The sequence below is a fragment of the Pseudopipra pipra genome, chromosome Z (assembly GCF_036250125.1).
Source record: "Pseudopipra pipra isolate bDixPip1 chromosome Z, bDixPip1.hap1, whole genome shotgun sequence".
Classification (NCBI taxonomy): domain Eukaryota; kingdom Metazoa; phylum Chordata; class Aves; order Passeriformes; family Pipridae; genus Pseudopipra; species Pseudopipra pipra.
The window spans coordinates 41,211,421-41,237,101 of NC_087581.1; the positions used below are offsets into that span (position 1 = coordinate 41,211,421).

General features: G+C 39.9%; 2 protein-coding genes across 6 annotated transcripts; one reads left to right on the forward strand and one right to left on the reverse strand.

Moving 5' to 3' along the window:
- Positions 1–683: 683 nt before the first annotated feature.
- PRRC1 (proline rich coiled-coil 1) lies at positions 684–22,476 on the reverse strand. Of its 5 annotated transcripts, none has more exons than XM_064643309.1 (9): positions 22,380–22,476; positions 16,865–16,981; positions 13,896–14,297; positions 12,544–12,704; positions 10,061–10,163; positions 7,162–7,325; positions 5,711–5,814; positions 4,733–4,835; positions 684–2,022 (listed from the first exon to the last, which is right to left on the reverse strand). In XM_064643309.1, exons 2-9 carry the CDS (start codon positions 16,959–16,961, stop codon positions 1,813–1,815), a joined length of 1,344 nt encoding a protein of 447 aa, XP_064499379.1. In that variant the 5' UTR covers positions 16,962–16,981; positions 22,380–22,476; the 3' UTR covers positions 684–1,812. The 5 variants fall into 5 exon arrangements, with proteins under 5 accessions (XP_064499379.1, XP_064499381.1, XP_064499380.1 ...); XM_064643311.1 differs by having other exon boundaries at positions 22,366–22,465; XM_064643310.1 differs by lacking the exon at positions 22,380–22,476 and adding an exon at positions 22,146–22,270.
- LOC135407802 (uncharacterized) lies at positions 20,668–25,392 on the forward strand. The gene is made up of 3 exons (XM_064643169.1): positions 20,668–20,679; positions 22,048–23,342; positions 24,586–25,392. Exons 1-2 carry the CDS (start codon positions 20,668–20,670, stop codon positions 22,711–22,713), a joined length of 678 nt encoding a protein of 225 aa, XP_064499239.1. The 3' UTR covers positions 22,714–23,342; positions 24,586–25,392.
- The last annotated feature ends 289 nt before the right edge of the window (positions 25,393–25,681 follow it).

The following is a 25,681-nucleotide window of genomic DNA, read 5'->3' on the forward strand; positions in this document are numbered from 1 at the left end:
TGCTCTGCTCCTTTCTCATAATAACAGTTAAAACCCTGCCATTGTACAATGCACAGGGGACTTAAAGAACCATTGCCTTAAGTGTACAAAAACCAGCAACAAGTGCAGTTAATGAACGACCTCCAACATTTTGAAGAACCTTAGTTTAAGGACCAGGTAGATCTCTTTTAAAGTAATGCAAAATCAAAAAACTTGGCTGCATCTATGTGAGACACACCTAAAAAGAGTAGTATATGTAGTAGCTTTCTTGATCTTTTGTTCATGATGCTAATATTTGAACAAACCTACCCCCTCATAAAGTAGCAGAAATGGCTTCTGCAGCTGTATCTACAGTGATGAAGCAATTGGGAATTGTCTGTACATGTAATAAAAGTCACATGTCCAAATGTGTCTCTGCTTTTCTAAGCTGATCTCAATATAAATTTAAAACAGGATGTCAATGTCTTACCTGTTGAACTTCCTCTTGTATTATTGCCCGCAACACAACCCGGCAGATGGTAAAAAGCTGAAAACATCTATTCAACTACTTTACAGAGTAAACCAATTAAGGTCAAATACTTGGACATAGATAGATTTCCACTGGGTACAATCATGAGCTGGCTTAAAAGTATATTGTATATAAAAATGCTCTTTGAAAGCATCTAATAAAGGTAAAGGCAGAGCAATATAAGCTGAGAAACTGCTTAAGGCAAACAAAAAGTATTTCTTTATTCTTTGTTTCTTAAAAAAGTGTTACCAAAATATTTTCTTCACAATTACTTCCATATTTCTAAATACAGATTTTAAGATTGCATAAGCATTGATGGAGGACCTTTACAGCCAAGAAAAACGTCAGACACACCAAAAACTTATATGAGAGACAGTGAGTTCATGACATCAAGAAAGCTTTTAAGACTTCGAAGTGTTTAAGAAACCCAGGCTAGCAAAGCAAGTGATATACACATCACCATTTTCCATAATCAAATTGCTGACAGCTGTAACTAGATAAACTACGTAATTCCATATAAAATGTGAAGTTTGGAAGCATTGGAGTAAACGATGTTATTGAAACTGCTGAGATGATTTCATGTGGCATATATAAAACCCACTGAAGCAACTTGAAATTTGTCTGTGGTGTTTCAACTGGCCACGAATTTCATTACTGCTACATAAAAAAGAAAAAAATATGCAGCATGGAAAATGAGAATTCAGAACTACTTAGCAAAGACTTCAGCTAACAGGGCATGGATTTGTGCTCTTCAGCACCTCACTGTTATGTGCTGTAGAAACTACTTGGCATCACTCCTGAGAACTATATACAGACACCAAACTCATGAGGTCTTAAGTATCCCCTAAATACATGCCCCAGTATAACATGTAATACAGAAGGTAGTCTCTCTGGATTGAAATGCATATATATAATATACATGTTATGCTGTCAACATGTTTATATTACTAATATAATAGAAACAGCTGAACAAATATCCCCTTTCAAAAGTATACTAACTAAAGTATCTCAGCAAATGCCTAGTAAGGTGTCAAATCATAGCATGTTGCACTTGAAAAATTGTAATGCTACTTGTACCGGTTATAAATATATGCATTTGTCTCAATTTCCTGCTTTGTGAATCATACTGGAAATCATATAATAGCCAAAAAATGTAATTGCTCACTTCCACTACCAGAAATCACCTTCGCTTCTTAAAAAGTAGAAGCAGTTTAGAGTTAAGATTACAAATCTGTGTTGCATCCACTGCAAATTAAGAGTGTGTAGCCTTCATATCAAGTTCAGAACCAAGCCCAGTACTCCTTGCTCTGACAGACCAGCCAGTCTCACATGATCGTGGGTGGCAGCTGCTGTTTGTACATCCCTGCCAGGGCCTTGGCCGCGCTGTAGATCATCTGCCGGCGGGACATGCCCGTGAACACCACATGCCAGTCCGTCCTGTTCACGTTCACGACACTCTTCTCCAGCACCTCGCCCAAGGTCACCAGCAGGCCTGACCATCTCAGATTGTAGTCCTCAGGAGTGAGACTCTTGGCCTGTGCAACATTGTGAGAAGGGATTACTTAGAGAGATTGAAATTAGTAGTTTTACTTCTATTTTCACCAACTTTCACAAGTGATCATTCTTATATCAACAGACTTACATGGCAAATCAAAGGGTATCAGAATCAGATTTCAGATTGCCCCATAATTTGCCAAGCAAATTATTTGAATTTCTATGTATCATGATGCAAGCAACATCTGAAGAGTATAAACTAAAATACAAAGCTTAAGACAGTAAAGACATACTGCCATTCTCTTATAAAGTAGCCAATAGATGGAATCAATAACAGTATGTATTTATACAATACATACCCTCCAAAAGCTTTAAAAACAGTTAAAATGTCCCTCTGAAGCAGGCAAGTAGCCAAATGCAAGGAGAAAGCTGAGCCTGGCAGAAAAGAAGGGCTGAGAGATTTGCATGAGATCACAAAGGGATTATATAGTGTCATTTCACAGAATTGTAGAATGGTTTGGATTGGAAGAGACCTTAAAGCTCACATAGTTCCAGCTCCCTTGCCCATGGGCAGGGACACCTTACACCAGACCAGGTTGCTCCAAGCCCATCCAACCTGGCCTTGAACACTTCCAGGGATGAGGTAGCCACAGCTTCTCTGGACAACCTGTGCCAGGGCCTCACCGTCCTCACAGGTAACAATTTCTTCCTACTATCTAAGCTAAACATTCTGTCTGTCAGTGTGAAACCATTCCTTCCTGTCCTGTCACCCCAGGCCTTTGTAAATAGACTCTCTCCATCCTTCTTGTAGCCCCTTCACGTCCTGGAAGGCCACAATTAGGTCACCCCAAAGCTTCTTTTCTCCAGGCTGAACAATCCCAACTCTCCCAGCCTTTCCTCACAGCAAAGCTGCTCCATCCCTCTCATCATCTTGGTGCCTCCTCTGGACTCGCTCCAGCAGCTCCATGTCCTTGCTGTGCTGGGCCCCCAGGGCTGGAGGCAGCTCTGCAGGTGGGGTTTCACCTGAGGGGGCAGAGGGGCAGAATCCCCCCCTGCCCTGCTGCCCCCGCTGTGGGATCAGCCCAGGGCACAGGGAGGTTTCTGTGCTGGGCCATGTCCAGCCTCTCCCCCATCAGCACCCCCAAGTTCTTCTCCCCAGGGCTGCTTCATCTGCTCCTCCCCAGCCTGGATTGATTCTGGAGGTGCCCCAACACAGGTGCAGGACCAGCCCTTGGCCTTGTTAAACCTCAGGAGATTCCCAGGGGCTGCTTCTGGAGCTTGTCCAGGTCCCTCTGGATGGCCCCATCCTTCAGGTGTGTCACTGCACCCTCAGTTTGGCGTCTCCTGCAAACCTGCTGAGGAAGCTCTCAGTCCCTTCATCCATGTCATTAATGAAGATGTTAAATCACATAGGTACCAATACAGACCCCTGAGGGCACCACCGGTCACTGATGTCCACCAGGACTCTGAGCCACTGACCACGACCCTCTGGATGTGACTGTTCAATCAATTCCTTCCACTGAACAGTCCATCCATTGAATCCATCTCTAATTTTGAGTGGGAGACTGTGTCAAGAAGTCCAGGTAAATGACATCTGTAGCCCTCATTCTGCAATTGGAACCAGAAGGGAAACAGTGGGGGAAGCATCACTGCATTTCTCTGGTCTGATGCTCATCACAGGCAACCACCTCCTTCATACAGATTTTGAATTAGTCCGTTTCCAGTGCATGTACAGCAGATCAAGAGCATTAGTGTACTGTGCCCTTCCTAAAACTACTGTCTTGCAACTACAACAGCATAGGTTTGTCAGAATATGCAGAATACTTTGGGTTTGAAAGGGACCCTTGAACATTTTTTCCTGTAGCTTCATGTCTTTCTCCACTGTTTTTGAAAAGCGTTTTGGAAAACTACAGAGACAGAGCAATATTTCTCGTTTTGCCACTCATCAGCTTTTCAAGGCTGCAAGAACTCAGGAAAATAAGAACCAATCCCACAAATGCTCACTTACTGAGATGGGTACTACTGAAAAAAAAAAAATAACAGTTACTATTTGTTTTCTCAAAACAACCCCCAGGGATCAAACCCCAAACAGTTTTGGTTTTACATTCTTCATGGAAACATTTATTTAAAACAAATTTTCAGACCAGAGTTAATTCATGTATGACTCATATCTGCTGTGATATGGAGACATGCAGTGACTGGAGTGACTGGAGTAATTCCCAGCCTACATCCAGAGAAACTTAAACCATCTCATGAAAACCTTCTATTGGGGATATATTGGGGATAAGAGCTGTACATTATTTTCAATGAGATGAACCATGATATTTCCTAGATTGAAGCCTTTTGATTTCAGATATTTTACATCCTTGTCAGAATAGCACACTCAGAAGAGGAAATCAGCCTTGCTGTTTAGGTGGGAGTCTATATGCTCATAGGGAATTGCTGTATTTCCTTTTTGAGGAAGTAATTCTCTCTGGTTGATTTCTTCTTGATCAGTATTTCTTCTTTTTTAATAGGAAAGTAAAACTAGTGCTCCAAAGTGACACAGAATGACACCTTTGATCAAGAAATGCTTTGCCATTAATGCCTGAAAACTTCTAGGTAATACATTAATGTGATTCAAAAACAGTTTTTATCCTCATTTCATAAATGAAAACATTCAAGTGGAGCAACTGCCAGTAAAAATTGACATCATAAATAAAATTAAAACTTAAATCTTACTGTTAATTGGTAAGAAAACTGAAAACTCACCTGCAGAACGTATTGTAAAGGTACTGGTGTTGCTTGTGTAAACGTTTCTAGATGAATTCCATGAACTGGATCCTCAATAATCAGACATCCAATGTCAAACCACCTGCAACAACATGCATATTACTTTATTTCTGAGTATTGAGTATCACGCAACTGAAAACCAACAGATTAGCAGTTAAATTATGACCATTTCACAAAACCTACTTCAAATGCAGTAATAATGTCATAATGAGACTCATCAAAGCGTTCTGGTATTTTTCAAGTAAAGTTTGCATGTATCAGTTTTCTCATATATAACATTATAGTGCATGTGTATGTATGTAAAATACATAACGTACATAGAAATATATAAAAAATATGAAACTTACAAATCAAGGACACAAAAAAAGCTGAGGGGTTGGGTGTGCATGCAGATACATTCCTTTGGCCATAGTTATTATGCCATAATTTTCATTCAATCTTTGAAAGAACATTTCTCCTTAAATTAACCTTCCCTAACAATTAAAAAATATACGTATTTATCACTCATGTTCTATATTCAGAAGATTTTTTGGCATGTCTAATGCTATAACAACTGCTTAAATGATTTATTCAGAAAAACACTTCTGCTCCTCCCAGAGTATTTCCCAACATCCCTTCTGATGCAATTTCAGAAAAAGAGAAGAGAGGATGCACACAGGACTGCACAAACCACTAGCCAAATTCCAACTTTCACAGCTCCTTAATTTTTTCAGTTTGGTATAACTTCACTGTGTTTTTATACTGTGAATCTGGAAAAACCTGACAATGATTTTTATATATTAAAAGTCTCAAGATGTCTGGACAAATTGCTGAACATCATCACCAAAATCAAATCTGCCAAAGCAAAACTGAAGACAGACCATCTCCTTTCTTCTGCTCAGAGTGATACTGACACCAACTCCTCTGAGTCAACAAAGAATATTCCTGACTTCCCAGCAATATATTTGATGTTCTCACTTGTCAGGAAGCAATTCCTCAATGAAGTTTTCCACGGATACAACAGGTTGTTTCTCATGGATGACTCCTGTCCGACGCAAGCTGTCTATCCTTTCCTGTGCTCCCTGAATGGTGACATGAGCTGTTAGACAACACTCTCTTTGAACCACAACACAGTACAATGTTTACAGATTAATCCCAGAAGAACTCTGGAACATACTTTTCAAGTTAAACAGAAAATATGAGAGATTTTGAAAATTACTCTTATTTCAATGTTAGGGAAAAAAAAAACAATCAAACTCATAAAAGCCATAATGGAATCCCAAACAGTAACAAACACTATGATAAAACTAATTAAATATTTTTAGTTTTTTGTTTTCCAAAAAAAGCCCAGAGCAGTAGGTAAAGAATTCCTAATCTGTAACTGTGCCAAGTCTCACTATTAGTGAAAGCATCAGTACATATTTCTGTTACTCACACTGACAATTTTGCAACTTAAGACTTCTTGGGTTTAGAGCCTTTGAGTGCTTTGGAGTAACTTCGTAAGACCAAGGCAAAGAATCAATTTGTTGTGGTACATATCCAACTAAAATGTAGGAATCATTCACTTGAAAACTATTATCACTCTGAAGTTGTAATAGAAATATTACTACCATTACAGTACAGTAGCTAAATAAGTAAAGGAACATCCATATTCTGGATGTTCTGCTTTACCTCCATATACAATTGTATCAGCTAATACATTACTGTGAGAACAGGCTTTACTCTGCTGCAAACACTGCCACAACAGTCAGGGGAACAGACTTCCTTTTTCATGAGTTTTTGCTAACATTTAAAAAACACAATGCTAAATAGCTGTTTTCAGGATTTTTAGTTATTGGCCAAACCCTTGCTAACCCTTCCTCTGGGGCAGCACAGCAGTCTGCAAGGCTGCACAGTGAATTACTTTTCAAACAGAACATAGATCTGTTTGCAATGATCCCTGACAAGTGTTAATCAAACAATCTTTCATCTACAGAATTATCAGGGAGGTAGTTCAGTCTCAAAGAATCTCTTTTAATTTCCCAACATGATTTGCTAGTCACAGACTATCCAAAAATGCCTGATGTACTTTCAAACTACAGTAATATGACAATGTACACAAGATGCAATGGCAATCAATTGCAGTATAAGAAAACTGACATAAATAATCTTAATTTGCTATGAATGTGTTTGCAAAAAAACTCAAAAAAATCTTTAAACTGGTCTGATGATTCAAATGGGAAAAAATCCTAAACCAAACCAAACAAAACCCTCACCCCCCAAAAAACAACAACAAACCAACCAAGCAAACACACCAAAAAAAAAAAAAACAAACCCAAAAGAAAATGTTTACCTATCCCCCAAACTGACTTCCACTTCATGGAAAATGAGATTCTTCTGGGTGAATCTCTGTGTTGGTGGTACTTGGGTACTGTTACATATCGACTTACCCTTAAACCTGCAGCATAGCCCACAGGTTGGGGTGCAATGTTAGACTGTGCAGCCTCTCCAGTAACAACAGCCATTCCAAAGACTTCTTGAAAGGCATCCCGAATTGCTGCCACTTTTACCTCTTTATTAGAAGTGACCACTATGTCCAGTTCTCCCCCAGTTCCTGTAAAATAATTTTGTAATCTGTAAAATACACATGTGCATGTATTTTTCCTCATTCCCATTATTAGACAGTTCAAATACATTCTCCATCTCAACAGTATTTTTCAGCTGCTCTCCTCTTTCTCATGCACTGTACAATAGTTATTTTATGAAACAGAAGTAACTTAAGCTAGGAAGTAAAAGTTAGATGAATAGGTAAGTGAAGCATGGATGAAAGAGGGACAACAGGAACTGATGGTTGTTCAGCACCTGAAAGAAACCAGAGCACCCATATAAGATGACAATTTATAGAGATTTAGGAAAACCGACATCCATTTCTAAGGACATGTTGGTGTTCTGGGAAGCAGTAAGGAATGCTGGTGTCACATACAAACTCTTCCTTATGAAAGGGATCAAGAACATAAAATCCAGTGAACAGCTGTCAAATTACATAACTTTTTAAAAAAAGGCTCACATTACTTTTTAGTTGCCCTTGGAGTGTAAACTTGTCTTCCTCCCTAATGCTTTATCCTGTTTTTTGATGCTAAATATCTATAGAACCAAAAACTTGCATACAGTTCTGAGTGTTTTCCAGTGAGGGGTATCTCCATAAAGAAGCAGGAGTTTTCACTAAGCTTTTTTAGAATAAAACAAAGCAATTCATGAATTAAAAGAAATCATAAACTACTACAAAAGACTGATGAGCTCAATCATATCTCACATCTGTCTATTACAGCAAAAGTTCCCCCAGTAATAATGGTAAACCCAAAGCTTAAATTTCAAAGAAAAGAACAATTTACTCTTTTGCTCATATTACACAGCAGATCTCAGTTACAGGAATCGTCTTATTTTTATGAAGAATCACCAGAGATATGCCAGAACAGTAGTAAAACATACTATTTGGGGTTTTTAGGGGTAATTTTTTAACTTTATTTATCAGTTGCTTTACTGAATGGAATTGAACGTACACATCACTGAACTTCGGGCAATTGTTTTAAACACTGGTTAACTACTGGATTAAAAAATAATTGAGAGCATATTTTTTCATGGATTCCTTCTGGATACAAATGAATTTAATATAACTAAACAAGTGCTTAGAATTGACTGCAGGTATTTACTGAAGTTAGCCTTGTTTGAGCGCCCAGGAACAGAAATACTGTTAAAGAGCTTCTAATGAAGCTAAAAACTAATCCATAACAGATCTAGTAAATTACTGCATAACAACACTAAGAACAGTAACTGTGCCCCATGTTTAGATGGAGAATACAGAATATGTTCTTTTGTATTAAGGATCATCAAATAGCAAAAGCATATCTTTGTTCATCACAGATACTACTACAAAAGAGAAACAAGAATATTACATGCATTAAATGAAAACATTTGTGATAACATCTGCCACACATTAGGACAATATAGAAATACTAAAATCTCAAATATAAGAACTAGGTATACCCTGGTAAAATCAGGGACAGAATTGTCACATCAAGTTAAGCTCTGACAGTTGACTGTGAAATTTCACTGTGTATTATAAACTGAAATAACATTTACACACTCAATTTAAGATTCCCTGACATCTTTTGTTATAAAAGCATTGATGTTTATGCTTACAGGGTGACCATTTCCTAGGCAGACAGAAATTGTCTATTCCAGGTGCATGACTCAGATGACATCTTCACAATGTACCAATGAAAACAGTTCAGCTCTTTTCAAGAAAGAGACTACAGAAATACTATTTGCTTAGATGAAAAAAAATAATTTCAACCACCTCATCCAGAAGCTTTGGTAATGTCAGGTTTTGGCATGAGGAAGATCACATTTCTTGGGCACTGCAGTAATGGAGAGAGAGCAGAGAGAAGCGAGGCCATTTGTTGTTGGGCACATGGTTTTTGTTGATGCCAGAATACATTTTTACAAGGAAGTACATATGAATCTCTGCCCTATTTCCACAACTGCAACTACAAAAACAATGCAGCAGATAAATGTCCAAGTTGTCCAAGATGTATACAGATGCTTTTCCTTCCAACAGGACTTTAGAGAACTTTGAGATAACTACTGAATTAGCTTACTAGACCTGAATCTTACAAGCAAAGCATTTTATTAGAAATAATTCATCCTCTAAATAAAGTTGATCTGTCAATACATACTGTGTCAAACTACACAGGATACTGACATATTACAAAGGGACAGTCATGACTGCAACATAAAGCTTAAATACAGTTTGACAAATTGATATATAATCAACATTTACTGTAGCTTTGCACTGTAGCTTTGCACTGCAGCAATGTAGTTACTGGGTCAGAACAGGTCCAGCTGAAAAAAAAAATCTCAGAAAAATAAAATTTAAAAAAAAAATCATTTTAATGGTTTCTTCTCAGTCTTGGCAGTTTCCTGACCAGCTTCATTTATATGCAGACCAAGGGCAGTACTGGCACACCTAAGGAGGAGGACTGCTTATCACACTGCTAGAAGGAGAAAAAAGCCAGGCCAAAAAAACGAAACCACACCATCACCCTGTACAAATGATGCATTTTGCTTCCCCATTTCAACAAAGTAGGAATCTCAGGTCAGCTTGTATGTGACATGCAATGGAATCCAGTAAAATAAAAAAATGGTGAATACCACAGTGCTTATCCTTCCTGTTAATTTTCAAGATGTAATTGAAATACTTTTACATTTCAAGTATAAAAGTAGTATGCTATTATATTGACTTCTCTGGCATTTATATGCAACATCCAATGGTTTGTCATAAACACTTACTGATATAGGGAACCATGCCAGGATCCAGTGTTGTGATCATGGTCTCCACTGAATGTTTGGTTTTATCAAGAACAGACTTCACCATGGGATTCTCAGCTACACCCTAAATTTAAGCAAATACATTTCCATATTATCTTCTGTTTTCTTTGAAATTCAAAACGTTACAGTTAAAAAGAAAGAAACAAAAAATACTAAGCTGCTTTGTATGTTTCTAACCATTGCACTTTTTAATGGCTTGTTGTATGTCATAACTCAGCATAAACACTACATAATATGACTATCACAGCTTTTCAGTTACACCAGGAAGTTTAAATATTATCTTCTGCATTAATGCAGAAACAGCCCCATTATCTTGCAAAGCCAAGCAGTGCTTCTCCAATTAGCAGCCTGGCTGCCTAACTAACACCAAGTCATTATAGAGATGGTTCCTGAGCAGCTTCTACCTATGGAAGATGCCTTAATGTGTTCATCTGCCAAGCACAAACAGGGAGAAATAATCCACACTTTGATACCAATGTAAAACATGAATTTACCACCATACTGTGAACTACAATGCAGTTAAACTTGAAATTCCTATCAGCCAATTCTAAGGCAACATAAACCCAGATTGCTCAAATGGAGGATCTTCCATGTAAGCAGCGCACAAAATAAAAGTTGAAAATTCAGGTCCTGGGTGCCTTCATTGCTCAAACAGTCAAACCTGCAAGGTGTCAGGTGCAATGACTGCAATAGTATGCAACTTTGCCTCTGATACATTAGGTAGAAATCAATCTTGGAACTGACACAATCTCATTTGATTCTAGATCATTAACTTGTCAATTTTAGATTATTGTCATAGTTTGGGGTATTATCTAGCTTGAAGGAAATCTGGAAGAACAGTGTATGATTTCTTAAGAATACCAAGGGAAAAAGGGTATTTCAAACTATTTCAAGAACAGAATTAAAGATAACTGCTGCAACTATTGTCTAAGCTCTTCAGTAGGGAATTCCAGATGCATTTCTGTAATAACTACCAGTTTAAGTCCCATATTCTGTCTGACCTTTAAAAAACACAGACTGAGGTGTCCTTACATATATCAAGAACTTGGTGCTTTCAGTGTAGTTAACAATTCTTCATTCTTTCCTCATTCACCTGGGAAATTCTCAAGAAGAGGTCACTGAATACGCAAAGCACATGGAACGCTTCATACTTCAACCACAATCTGGGCTTCATTATTGAAGTCAATAATACTGACCTTCTCCATAAATACAAACAGGACACCTTCTGGATCCTAGTAGCAACACTAGATAACACCAATGTGGAAGAGATTGGTTTTCCAACTGATTTGCAATTGAAAGCTCTGGTACTCTAAAAAGGGCTACAGAATCATGTCACAAGTAAAATATTCCCTTCTGGAAAACTGCAAATATTAAGATGAATGTAATGACTGAAAGGAGGACATTGATATTTAAAGGATGAAAGAAGTGTTTTTATGATCATAAGAAGACATCTCTCCTTGAAAAGGGCAGCATAACAACTCTGCTCTTGCTGTACTGATGGGGAATTAATCTTGCTCTTCAAGACTGTATCACTGTGTAATTCAATAGTAGGGGAGGGCTCAGTTTGCCATGTCACACACAACTTTTCCTCCCAGCTTTTCATGTTCAAAAGGGCTTGCAACTCCCTTGAAAACTCTGCAACCCTGCTGGGACATTAAACTTGATTCTTTCACGTTTAGTATGAGACAGTACAGAGAATGGTGTTGCTCTTGAGGATAGTTTTTTCCCCACAATCTTCATGATGCTACTTATATGTAGCATCTGTTACAGCTCCAAACAGATTACAGGCTAATGATATTCTACTAGTTGATGTCGCTGCTTATTTTGTCTGTCTGATTAGATTGCACCACAAGGAGAATTTGTTCTGCACTATATATTCCATGCCTTCTGGCAGAATAATCTTACAAAGTATCTTAGACACTTCTTTGTGATTGAGAAAATACACAGTTTGTCTTTCTTTGAAAAAAGACCTGTTACAGAATATCTTACTTGTTACAGAACAAGCATGGTTTGCATCCCATAGAAATCAAACTCAGTTAATTAGGAAATTATAAATGTGATATGCAAAGTGTTCAGGTGAAGTAACCAGATCATCTTCTTCTGCATTCAGTCACTGTGAAGTAAAAGTTACTTTTCAGGTCTTTCAGAGGTTCTAAAACTTCATCTGACTTAAGAACATGTGACAGAACCTGATAGATATGTTCCTATCACAGGACTAAAATTAACCTAGAACACCTGCATTTGTCTAATCCCTTCTCTTCTATACAGAGGAAGAGCAAAAGCATAGTTTCAGCAAACACCACTATTAAAAACAGTCACCTTGCACATGAGACTGGAAAATAAACAGGATTGGTAGCAATGAGTATTTAAAAAATAAGATACATCTTATTATAGTCAGTAAAAAATGGTAATTCCTCATGAAGGTAACAGACAAACTCCCATACCTTTATAAACCCCCACAGCCCTCCAGCAGGTGCTCCACCATGGGCAGTAGATACTCTGGGGTCTTCATGCTCCTCAGGAAAAGTGATTGCAGAGCCAACCCCAGGAGACAAAGATGATGAGAAAGTTGCTTGTTGAGTGATGGGATCAGCCAAAACACCTCCTAAGAGGGACAAATAAAATACAAGTGTTAACTTATTTTACTGCAGTTAATTTGTTATATTGTAGCAACGTGCAATTGTTTGACAGGAAAACTGCAGGAAGAAGAGAAGAATACTGGGCTGATTCACTTCTTGAAGGTCTCAGAACAATTCTGCTTGTTAAAAACTATTTCAACGATATCTTCTAAAAGAACTGAGACTGCTGTACATTACGCACAAAGTTAAATAATGATATTTTTTTCTTATCAGATTAATTTAAAAGTTGTTCCTTTAATCCTTTTCAAATTCTCAAAATAAACCCTCCGTAGAGCAAAGAGAGCAATAGGTGTTACTCTCTAAACAAAGAGATAGGAATGTTCTCATACAATAAGAGAAGTAGGAAATTTTCTAACACTGGGTGGTGGAAATTAGTACCAGTAGAAAAAGGAGAAAGGTTTACATATTTCAAAGGAAAACAAAAGAAACTAAAGAGTAGAAAAATAAAGCATGAGCCTTTGCCCATTTTCAACCCAGCCTTAATCAAGAGTTATTTTTATTTTACACTGCACAACTGAGAGCTCTTTTTAGACATTTTCCTAATATGGACTACTTAAAAGAGGTATCACCAATAACAGTAAAAGCCTGGCCCAAATGCAGCTGAGAGTCAAGTTTCCATTCCACTCCACTAGCTTAAAATGACATCAGTTCAGCAACAACAGCAACTGTTTTCATGGAAGGTATGTGTTTTCAGCTGTCCTAATGCAATTTAGTGACTGGAAACAATAAAAAAGACTGCTGTCATGCGATGTACAGCTTGTTGTAGATAGATTTTGAGAACAAAACCCTGAAAATTACGAAACTACAGCCTGAGATATACCATTCTGGGGAAATAAAATAGGTGAAGGTGGCTCTCTGAGTTAGACAAAAGCTATGTATGTTCAGCAAGGCTTTCCTGTGCAAGTTAACAAAAAATTAAGTTTTTAAAGATTTTTCTGTGAACCTGAACACTACCAGAACACCACTAAAATGGACTCGCTGTCCTGGACCATGACTGTATTTTAAAGGCTATTATCCCTTCTCCTGAGTGCAACTATGCTAATTAAGTGTACCTATAATTATAAAGAAGCTGAAGTAGCAGAGTGGTGTAAAAAAAGCCACCCAGGAGACCACTCATCCTGTCTCACAAACAGGAAATCATATAAACAGAGAGTTACCTGAGACTGGAGTTGCAGAAAATGAAGGCATCAGTGGGCTCTGCGGTGCTCGACCAGCATGACCCCTGGTGATATCATAGCTTGAGGACATGGAAAAACCTGAAATGGGGGGACCAGTGGGAGGTGCAGGAAGACCAGAGCTAGCAGTAAACTTGACGGCAGGAGGAGCAGAGAACTGGGACATGGGGGTACTAAAGGCTAAAGGGGAAGGAAGAGGTAGGGCAGGACTTTCAGATGGTGCAAGAGAAGAAATCGTTGCAAAAGGCTCAGGTGGGAGAGAAGCCGAAGTCATCAGAGGAGGAGGAGGAGGAGGAGGAGGAATTTGAGACAATCCAGCTGGCAAGGATGGTGAATATGTAGGAGAAGAGGACATGCTTGGTGTAGAAAGGGGACTGGACAAAGCTGGGGAAAAAAGAGAAAAAAAAAAATTTTAGAAATGCTAAGCCTTCAGTTCCTTCACAAGTAAATTTTGACCTGGTCTGGTTTTCTTCCCCCTTCAAAGCTAATTTTAGTCTTGCTTCACTTTTCACACACCACCAATTGCACTCAACCTTTGGTGACAAAATCTTTGTAAGACACATCTCTTTTTCTTGCATGACACTATTTGTCACAAGCTTAAAAAGATAAGTCAACATTTGACTACTGAACTTAGAGCAGCTGAAATCTGCCCCAATTTTCTAGCTAGTACTGTTCTTTCTGAGTACTGCTTATCAACAACGCAGGACACTCTCATCTTCAAGAATAAACTAAGGTAGAAAACCAGAAATTACCATTTTTGATAGCAGTAAGATGTTGGATCAGCTTAAGCAGCTTACTGGTCTCAGCTTAAACATCAATCACAATCAGCAAATCACTGTGGTTTCCAAACTTTACCACAAACACCTATTGGTAAAAAAATTTTGAGCACTTCCCCATGTAAATTTATTTATTTATAAATTATTTACATGTACCACTGCACTAGTATGTTATATATGTTACAAAACATACACAACAAAAATGTAAAAAGGATGAGATAAAGATGAATGAAAAAATTTTAACAGTACAAAAACTCTTCTGCTTCCACTCAAAATTCTTTTATTAATATACTTTCAATATAATAAATTAATAATTATTAATGCGCTATATAATACAATTATTGATAGCAGCTTTTTAGAGTGAGCAGTGCCACTGAAGAAACCTCAATAATTTTTACATCTTGGTTTAACACCTCATGATGCAGCAATTTGAAGGTCTGGTTCTGTGTTCAGACTATTTTGATACTTGGCTTTAAGGGCCACCATAGCTGGAAAAGATACCTCAAATTGATCAACACGGAAGAACTGCATCATTGGCTGTGTTTGCTATATCTTACTATTTCATTTTCCACTCCCACCTATCAATCATGCACAGGTTTTCCTTGAAATGCAGGCAGAAAAACTTTCATCTTCCCTGATGTCAATTGATTGTTCTTGCAGAATGAACATGCTGCATTTTAATATTTTTAACAAGTGGGTTCAAATTCCACTGAAACTGTTTGGAAGAGGTTTACACAGGTCAGGAAATTCTCATTGCAAGTTTAAGTGTACAGATCTGACAGTTTTTATGGAACACTTGCACTGGTTTTGGCAACAGGAATGTATAATGATGGGAACATTTCCAAATATCAGTTTTCAAAGTGCTTTCTCAAAAGCACGACTTTCTTACAAAAGTAGCTCCTGCAGCACTCCTTGTTAAAATGCCACCTTTACCTTGAAAGGACAAATTATGAGTGCATTTTTTTTTTTTAAATATCTGCTAGGCAGCACACTGCTGAAAGCCCCTTGTCATCACAGAAAGCATCAGCAAATCTGGGACACTCTTTTTGTAAAAAAAAAAAAGTTCATGTCAACATTGAGTTTAACAACTCTTCTACAACACCTTGCCAATGGTGACCAGCAAATTGTGCAATACGAAAAAAGTATTTCATGGTCACCCCCCATCTCATTACAAAATACTGTAAAAAAATCTACTACTTAAAGGCCATTTCTATAAAATTAACAACACTGGTGACATCCTGTAACACTTTGTGCACTTCTGGCTCCAGTTTCTTTGCTGCAATGGCTTCCCTAGGAATGGAGGCAGTGAATATGTTTCATGTGTGATGGTATCTCTGCAACCTTATTCCAGAACCCATTTTTATCCCAGTTAAAAGCAACTTCTCCATCAGAGGTTACAATTCCACAGTTTAAATAAAAACATTGATTTTATTATCGCAGTCCTATTGTTGAGGGCAGATTTTCTCAGCATATTCCTCCTACAGCGTTTGACAATACGTTATTTGTATATTTTGAAACAGAACTTAGACACACTAGGAACATCCAGACTTCCATGAAACTCTACAGCAAGCCCCCAATGTAATTTGTTCTATACTTGTTCCTTTAAGTCTTCACCAATGTTTTCTATGCATGAGATGGTGGTAAACCTTGGATTTTAGTATTCATAGACTCCTAGACTGGTTTGGATTAGGAAGGACCTTAAAAGTCATCTTGGAATGGGTAAGGACACTTTCTGCCAGACTAGGTTGCTCCAAGCCCCGTCCAACCTGGCCTTGAACACTTCCAGGGATGGGGCAGCCACAGCTTCTCTGGGCAACCTGTGCCAGGGCCTCACCACCCTCACAGGTTTACCACCATCCTCTACAGGACTGTAAATCTGTTTTAACTCCCTACTATGCTGCTCATCTAACTGCACACTGTAGTGGAAGGTATTATTTCCCTGGCCCTGCATCCTTAAAAAAACACAAGTGACTTCATAAAATAGTTTCAAGAATTAGAAAATGTTTAAAATATTCTCTGTGTCAGATGTATGTAAGAGAAGGAGCACAATTCCATGATTAAAAAACAACTTAAATTCTTCCAAGTAGCCTGGAGAAGAGAACTGTAATTATGCTAATTGCAATGGTTTTGGATTAATTGTAGTGCTTCAAAAGACATGAATAAATGTTTTTGTACCTAATGAGACAGGTGCTGCAGCAGCAGCAGCAGCCTCTGCTGAGCTTGGTGGGGGCGTGCCAGGTGGAGTTGTCTCTATTCCACTCTCTTCCATCATTTTCCTTCAGCTATACAAAGCTGTGAGGGAAAAAAACAAAAGTATCTTAAGAAACAAGGGGAAAAATTTTAAATTAGAATGCAAAGGCCACAACACAGTTATTTACATCCATGAACTAAGCAAGTAGCTCAAATACTAACTCTGGGAAAAAAATTTACTTATCTCAAGGACACAATTATCCATTGTGTCTCATTTCTCCTGTATCTTCCCTTTATTTTTAGGACTGTGATAATACCTCAAACTCCAAGCCTCTTTCTAAAAACCTTACTGTGCATGCCCAGCTACTGCTTTCAACTTAAAAGAGTAAAAAAGTAATTACATATCATAAAACCCATATCCCAAGAAAAACTTAACTATGGGGTAGTATTTTGCTGCACTGTTGAGCTGTAGTAACCCAAATCAGGACCTTTTACTTCCAGCATGAATAAAATTACAGCGAAATTAATTTATACTGAACAAGTTTTCCAGTACAGACTATTCCTGTAAAATCCAAATACCACACTTCCCTGGTGATGTTATTAGAAGTGAAAGTTAATTGAAAGCTTTGGGTTTTATTGTGAAGGCCAGTTTACATTGGAAGTACCTTTTAACACAGCTAGGTAAACCTTTAGACTACATTATTTCTAGAAAAGTAGAGCTATATGCCTTATTTAACAATCCTAAATTACAGTACAAGGCCTCAGAAGAAAAGGAGAGATGCAAAATTAAGATTTTCATGAACACCAGGTGATTTTTGTTTTTCAGTGCAGAGGTAGCTTACCAAAAACCCTGCTTCCTCACCAGTCTGGTAAACTAGACAGTAATGATTTGCACCACTCTCTGAGGCAGCAGTTTTTAAGGAAGTTTTAATGAAATAAAAATCCTATATAAAGGAATTATATATATGAAAAATAGACAGGCTTAAAACATTTTCCACCACATCCATTAAATCAGAACTCCATTTACAAAAATACAGGGGTTTTCCTCTCTTAAAAAAAAACAAACCAAAACAAAACAAAAAGTCCCTCAATACCTCACTGTTGTTTTAAATGTATATACAACTCCTAATCTAATACGGAGGAAAAGTTACTGTTATTACCATATTGAGAAATCCAGAAAGGAGGATGTCAATGTCAGTCTTGACAGGTGCACAAAGAGTTTAAAAAACAAATGAAAGCATCAAAATCACACCGGAGAAACTACAGTCCCTTTGATAAACTAGTGTAATTTGCATTAAGTGATTTAAGATTAAAAGCTTGAGACCAGCCTCAGAAAGAAAGTAAACATGGCTTATGTGCAGCATTCCAAGAAAACTCTTATGACAGACGGATTTTAGGTTGTGAGGATCTCTAATTCATTTAACATCTTTTTTTCAGATGGGATGAAAGGGTCAATAATTGTTTGGTGGGGAATAGACTGTCCTTGCAGAATGAGTACATCTCACCACCCCTTAGAAAGGAATAGCGAAGTCTTTCATTAAACTTCACCAAGCAGAAGAACTTGAAGTATTAAGATTCTTTATTTTAATCAATCTACAGAAGTTTACATTCCTGCACACAGAGGTATTTTTGAAGTCATTCTTCTTCCAATTAGACACTGCGAAGCAAGGAAGAATTATCCACTGTGCAATTAAAAGAATCACTGACCAAAACCTAGGAATGTTTTATCAAGGCTCTTTTAATCTGCTGCTTGATTACACCTAATGCCATGATTAAAAACTGCTGAGAGGTGCTTCCCACTTAAAATAAATTCCGTGGCCATGTAGAATGACTGAAAAAGTTGCACAGATCAGCTCTGTGCAACGATGTTGTAAAGCTTCAGAAAGTTATTACACTAGTTGGGCAGGGGTGAGAGAGAAGGGGCAACCCACGAGAAGTCGGCTGAGTCACATCTGAAAAATCAGGAATTAGCAGAAAGGTAAATTACTCTGTAGTTGCTTTTCACAATTAGTTTAGCAATGAGAAAGGTGAAGAACAGAATCAGTAATCCCAAATGTGCAGAAATCATGTCAGTTGCTAAAATACAATTACAATGGAACTGACTTAAATTAAGCCTTGACTAATAAGAAGCCTGCACAAATAAAAGCTTTTTGTATACTGATTTCTCAGCTTAAGTCAGTTGTAGTTTGCATGTGCTGCATGAAAAAAGATAAATAATTAAAAAAACCCCAACAAGACAAGACATGGGAATATGCAAAATCAAAGAAGAAAACAGGTGTAACTGTAACTGTCTTTTAGTGATTTAGGGAAAAAAACAGAAGTAATAGCAATAATTCTTCATAACCCAAGCCATAAACACATGATTTTCAACAAGTAGGACCTGAAAACAGGAAAAGTCAACCTAACTTCTGAAGGAAGTGACTTTTGTGCCTCCTTGCCAGCCTATAAAGGAGAAGTCCCGAGACAGGCACAGTGAAGCACGCGGAATTAGGTGAAAATAACATCAGTACTGCCATCTAGTGATTTGTGATGATAAATTGATTTCACAAATTTAACCATCTCACCATGTTTTGGTAGGAGAAAATCTTATGTTATGGTTACATGGCAGTAAAAAAGAAGGGATATGGAAAAGAGAAATACAGAAAACCCATATTCCCAGTCATCCTTAAAATAACCCCTTTAAGAAGTAGAAGCATGAATTTTGTTAGGCTTTCATCAATTATTTGGTTAAAAAAGTAACCTTTTCAGTACTAATGAAGACATTATAGAGATAATGTTAAACTCCCACATAACACAAAGAAAATAAACCCACCTCTCTATCCCTAGTTGACTGGTAACTACTTTTACTGATTTTCACCAGCTGAACCTCATGCACTAACCTAAAACCACATTTCAGCCACTAACCTAATTCCGAAATGCAAGGTGTTTGTGTACTCAACAGAAAATGAGAGTAAAGCTCTGACTGAAAATCTTGACAGGGCTCGTGTTAAAAAGCAGGAATGAAATAATTTGATTTAGAGACTAAAAGGCTTAACTGGCAAATTATTCATCTTTTCACTTTAGTTTAATAGGAAGTAATTACATTTCTGCTAATGTTTTACAATAATCTTAATGACATAACCACTTCAAAAGCATTCTTCAGGTTATTACTCTAAAATATAGAAATTCACAGCTAATGATAAGATTACTTACAAATGGAGATTAGCAAATTTCACATGGATAAAAACACAGTATCTAGAAATCAACCATACTTGAGAATTTATAATGAGGTTGTATTTTCAGTCATCTTTAATTAACCCTTTTCTCTATTTCAGTAAGTGCTTCTGCTAATAAAAACTCCTCATGAAACAACAGAAGAAACATCTTCAGCTGTCAGAGATGCAGTGAAGCTGACATCAAACAAAACAACAACTTTTTTAAAAAATCAAACCAAAACAGAGCTGGATTGTATGTTAAATTTCATCTGCAAAATCCCTCAGGTTGTTTTTTCTGCTTTAGAGAGGGTGAGCACAAAGTCAGGGACAAACTTTCTTTCAGCATCTGATCTGTAGAACACAGACAAACCCTGAGGGCACACAAAGTCTCACCAAAGCCAAAGGAAGGGCAGAGAAGGATCATCTGTTTAATCACCTTGTGTTAAAATGACTTGTTCCAAAGTCCAAAGCCTTAAACAGAGGGGAAAAAAAACCAAACCAACAAAACAAATTAAAAAAACCCAAACCAAATCCCCAGAACTCTCTATACCTGTTGTATATTTTCTGAGTATTTGGATTCTTACTGATGTCACAATGCACCTGTGTGTGAGTTCATCCCTTGGCTTGAAATTGAGCTGGTCTCAGCAGTGCTACGTAATATAAGTTTTCCTGATTAATGCTTTAGAGTAGAGAACTGAAGCTAAGTCAACTTTTCTCCAGCTGATAACGAAGCTGATTGCAGCAGGTAAACACTGCTGTGCACTCTTTATTTTGGGGCTGTGTTTAAATTGAGCTTCATCCAAGTAAACACTGGCACTTCAGAGCTTTGACATGAGCTAGAAAATCACAAGAAAAAATATTGTGGAATTTATTGATTATATATTGTTTTGCAACACAGTTCAATGCAGAATGTGATGTATTTATCAGCAGATAGTGAAAAATATTCAAACTGAAAGAAAGTTGGTTTAGATCAGATCTTAGGAGAAGGAAAGTTCTTCCCTGTGAGGGTAGTGAGACCCTGGCACAGGTTGCCCAGAGAAGCTGTGGCTGCCCCATCCCTGGAAGTGTACAAGGCCTGGCTGGGGCAATCTCGGATAGTGGAAGTTGTCCCTGCCCATGGCAGGGGATGGGACTGGATGGTCTTTAAGGTCCCTTCCAATCCAAACCATCCTATGATTCTATATTCATAGCATAATGTTAATCACAACACTTTCATTTCCTTTTCACCTTTAAAAAACCCAAAAACAAATGCAAAGAAGTCTGTTCACCAGCCAGAACCCAGTGTGCCTGACCTAACACAGACCAAGACCGCTGGAAACACCTGGTGTGACAGTAAGGATTAGCCTTGCTTTGTGACTCTTGCAGGCCTAAAAGCTTCCTAACCTTATCAGAATTATTGGAATTAGAATTATTTTTTTTCACACATTCTCTTTGCCACTGCCAACCCTCAGGTTTTGCACCAGACCACCACCCCCCATTACCAAATATTTAAGCATCAAAAAGCTCACAGACCACTGATGAATACAGAACCACTGATCTACACATACAACTACATAACACCATCAAATAATGCCATCAAAGGAACTGCCACCTGTACATCCCAACAATCTGCACCAATCACACACACACTGCTATCATATTCGGCACATGCATATCATGGGATGGGATGCAACAGCTCCACCACTTTCAGAGGTGTTTCCTCCCCCCCCCCCCCCCCAAAAAAAAAAAGTGTGGTTTTTTTTTAATCTGACAATAAAAACAATCATAAAAAGCGGCAAATAATACCTCCAGCGACACTGAAAGAAGTAATAAACCTCCTGAAGCGCCGCTTCTATACGACATTAAGAGATTCCCAAGGGCGAGGATTCCCACTGCCAGTCAAGGAAATTTGGGATAAAACCACAGGGGGTTTAGCAGGACCAACACTCCCATTCCTCGCTGAAAGCAGAGCCCTGAGGTCCCAAACACCCCTAGAGCCCGAAGGAAGCTCGGTGGGAGGCAGAGGCAGGTCAACACACGGGACCCAGCGAGGCACCGGGACAATCCCGCCGGGAACTCTCCCTGACCCTCACCTCTCCTCGGAGCACGGCGGTGTCCGCAGGGGGAGCGCAGGAGCCGCTGGAAGGACGAGCCAGGACAGGACACGAGGAAGGAGCCCCACGCACCCCGCACCTCCCGCAGCCGGCGCGGACCCCGGCACCGCCTGGCCCAGCCCTCTGCCCGCTCCTCCCCGCCGGCGGCCTCGACGGGTCACAACGCGGTACCTCCTCCCGCCGCCGCAAACGCCCTCACCGAGCCTTAATCACCTCTATTCCGGCCCGTCCGTTCGCGGCCTTTCCCGTCTCAGGGATGAAAGAATGTCCCCGGCGCTGCCGGGGACTACAGCTCCCAGCAGGCCCCGCGCCACCCCGCCCTGCCACGTCTGCAGCGGCCCCGCGGCGCCGACGAGTCCATCGGCCCCACGCGGGGGAGTTCGCTCCTCCCCTCCGCGCCCACTGCGTGGTTCGGTCCTCACACATCAAATGGCGGCGCGGGCGGGACGTGGTTAGTGCCACGTTGGCGGTGAGGAGGAGGGGCGGGCGAGCGGGGAGAGGAAACTACACGGTGCAGTTAAACCTCACAACGTTGAAGAACTGTTAGGCACACTATCTGAATTTCTGTTTAGGGGGATTTGAAGTGTAGCTCCGTTAAAATTCCATAATCCATGTAATCAGGTTGGAAGAAAGCTCTGATGTCATTGGTCCAACCTGTGATCGAACAGCAGTCAGCTAGACCACGGCTCTGAGTGGTACAGACGATTAAAGACGTCGTCTTTAATCCTTAAAGACCTCTAGGGACGGGGACTCCACCGCTTCCCTGGACAGCCCATTCAAATATTTAATCACCCTTTCTGAGAAATTCCTCCTGATTTCCAATCTAAATCTCTGCTGGTGCAGTTTGAGGCTTTGCCCTCTGGGTCCAATGGCTTGTTCCTGGGAGCAGAGTCCAACCCCCACCTGGCCACAGTCTCTGGTCAGGGACTTGCAGAGAGCAAGAAGGTCCCCCCTGAGCCTCCTTTTCTCCAGGCTGAGCCACCCCAGCTCCCTCAGCCACTCCTGGTGCTCCAGACCCTTCCCCATTCTCTGTTCCCTTCCCTGGAGATGCTCCAGCCCCTCAACGTGTCTCCTGAATTGGGGGTCCCAGAACTGCCCCCAGGATTGGAGGTGCCTCAGCAGTGCCCAGCACAGGTGGATGGTCCTGGTCCTGCTGCTGCACTATTCCCCATTGTCGTGGTTTGGACCTTGTTTTCCCCCAGAGGCTAAGAGAAGTGGTAGACCCCAAGGGGTGGAAACCCTTGGAAGTTTTGAAGTTCTGCCCAATGGGCGCTCCTGCAGAAATGTCAGCATCTCACAACCAGACCGGAAGAGATGAGTTGTAGTTTGTGTTGTTGGAGAGATGGCCATGTTGTGAGCCACGAGGTAGGGGCTCTGTGCCCCTTGGGGCCTCTGGCCCCCTCCCAGCCCCGGCTGGGGGGCTGCAGGGACCTGGAACAGCATAAAGCTGGGCCAGGTGCCTGTAGTTATGCCGGGAGATGTTCTCTCCATGGGCACAGAGCAGCAGCTGGGACTGACCAGAGAAATGGTGGCAGAGAGCCAGAGATAAGGACTTGAACTGAAGGAACAGCAGAAACAACATGCAGCACCGGAGAGAAGACTCCTGGAAAGGGAGTAGAAAGAGAGCCAGCAGCTGAGAGATAGAGTTCTTGGGGGTAAGACTGATACCAGATTCCCCAAAACTCCTTTGAGACCTCCTGGAAGGAGGAAGATGATGGACTCTTACTTGAAAGAGCCTTGGAGTGCTACAGCACTTACAGAGAGGAGCTGAGAAGCTCAAAGGCGTCCTGAAGCTGGACCAGGACAGCCAAAGGAATGTGGAGGAGGGCTTTGCCGCCCCCCCCCCCCCCCCCCCCCCCCCCCCCCCCGCCTGGAGACAGAGCACGGAGCTCTGCAAACGGGAATTTGAATCCCCTGAGGAAGGGACTTTCACGAAGATGCCCCTGCATTTCGTGATATGCCTGTGGTGATGCGAGTCTTGTCCCTGATGGCAGTCCACAGGTGAGGCCTTCGCTTGGACCGAAGGAGAGCCGAGGGGCTTGGAGACCCCCTTGTGTATGTTGAACAGAGATCCAGCTACAACAACCCAGTTACTGCTGCATGGAGGACAGAAGAGGAGCTGCTGCTTAAGGACTGGAAGGGATCTGTCCTTCTTTCCCTCCTGGACTTTTATTTGGAGGGGAGAAGAGATCTGGTCCATTGTAAATACTATATGTCATGGTAGAGATAGCTGTGATCATGTGTATAATGTGATATGGTATTTGTTTGTATAGTCATTGTAATATATTCCCTTTCCCCCACTTTGAGTCTGGTGTGTTTTGTCTGGAAAAACCCATCTCACATTAGATTGAGATATGGGAGGGGGATGGAGCTAGGGAATTGGATTTTGGGACTATCTCAAACCATGACACCCATAAAGGCCAGATGCCATCGGCCTTTCTTGCCACCTGGGCACCATCCACCCCATCAACACAAACAGCTCCTTTATCTTCCTTCCCTGGCTATGGGGAGGGGGGAGTAGGGGAATTAAATGGTGCTCTTGAATCTTGCAGCCTTGACAAGACACCAAGCCCCCTTTCTAGGTTTATAATTATGGGAATTTGAAGTGTGTCTCACTTAAAATAATTAAGGCCTGATAAGTAAGGCATGACAGAGATGCTTGCATCAAATGTATGTGAAATATTACAGAAAACTCAGCAAAGCCAAGTAGCTTTGGATAGTGTGAATTTCAAGCATTTTCTCCAGGATTTTTTTCTTTTTTTGAATTTCACATTGAAATTTAACATTAGAGGAACACGAATTGAGAGTGTTTGAGGATCAAAATTTGAGGATCAAAAACTGAAGCATTTAAGCAAGCGTTATTTCTTGACATTTCAGAAACTTCATGTTACTCCAGTGACAAAAAAATGCCCCCCCTTAACAGCAGTTTCAAGCCTCTTTAGAAAACAACTGAGAACGTGACACTCCAAAACCTGTAATATACCTTGAAGTTGTATCCTGATGGAGAATAAATCTATACATTCACTACAGTCTTAGAGAAACACACATTGAGATACTGTCAGAATTTTTTGCTGTGCTTAAATCCAGCTGGTTTACGAGTTTTAAGTGTCCAGCCATTCATTATTTTCCAAGCTATATTTATTTATAAGAAGTTATCTGGAATTCTCTGTCAGGGAGATGCTGTGAGTGAACTGCCTCTAGAGGCAATGAACACTTGTGCCTTGTGTGCCTGTGTCATGGTTTGAGATAGCCCCAAAATCCAATTCCCTAGCTCCATCCCCCCTCCCACACCTCAACCTAATGTAAGATGGGTTTTTCCAGACAAAACACACCAGACTCAAAGTGGGGGAAAGGGAATATATTACAATGACTGTACAAATAAATACCATATCACATTATACACACGATCATAACTATCTCTACCATGACATATGTATTTACAATGGACCAGATCTCTTCTCCCCTCCAAATAAAAGTCCAGGAGGGAAAGAAGGACAGATCCCTTCCAGTCCTTA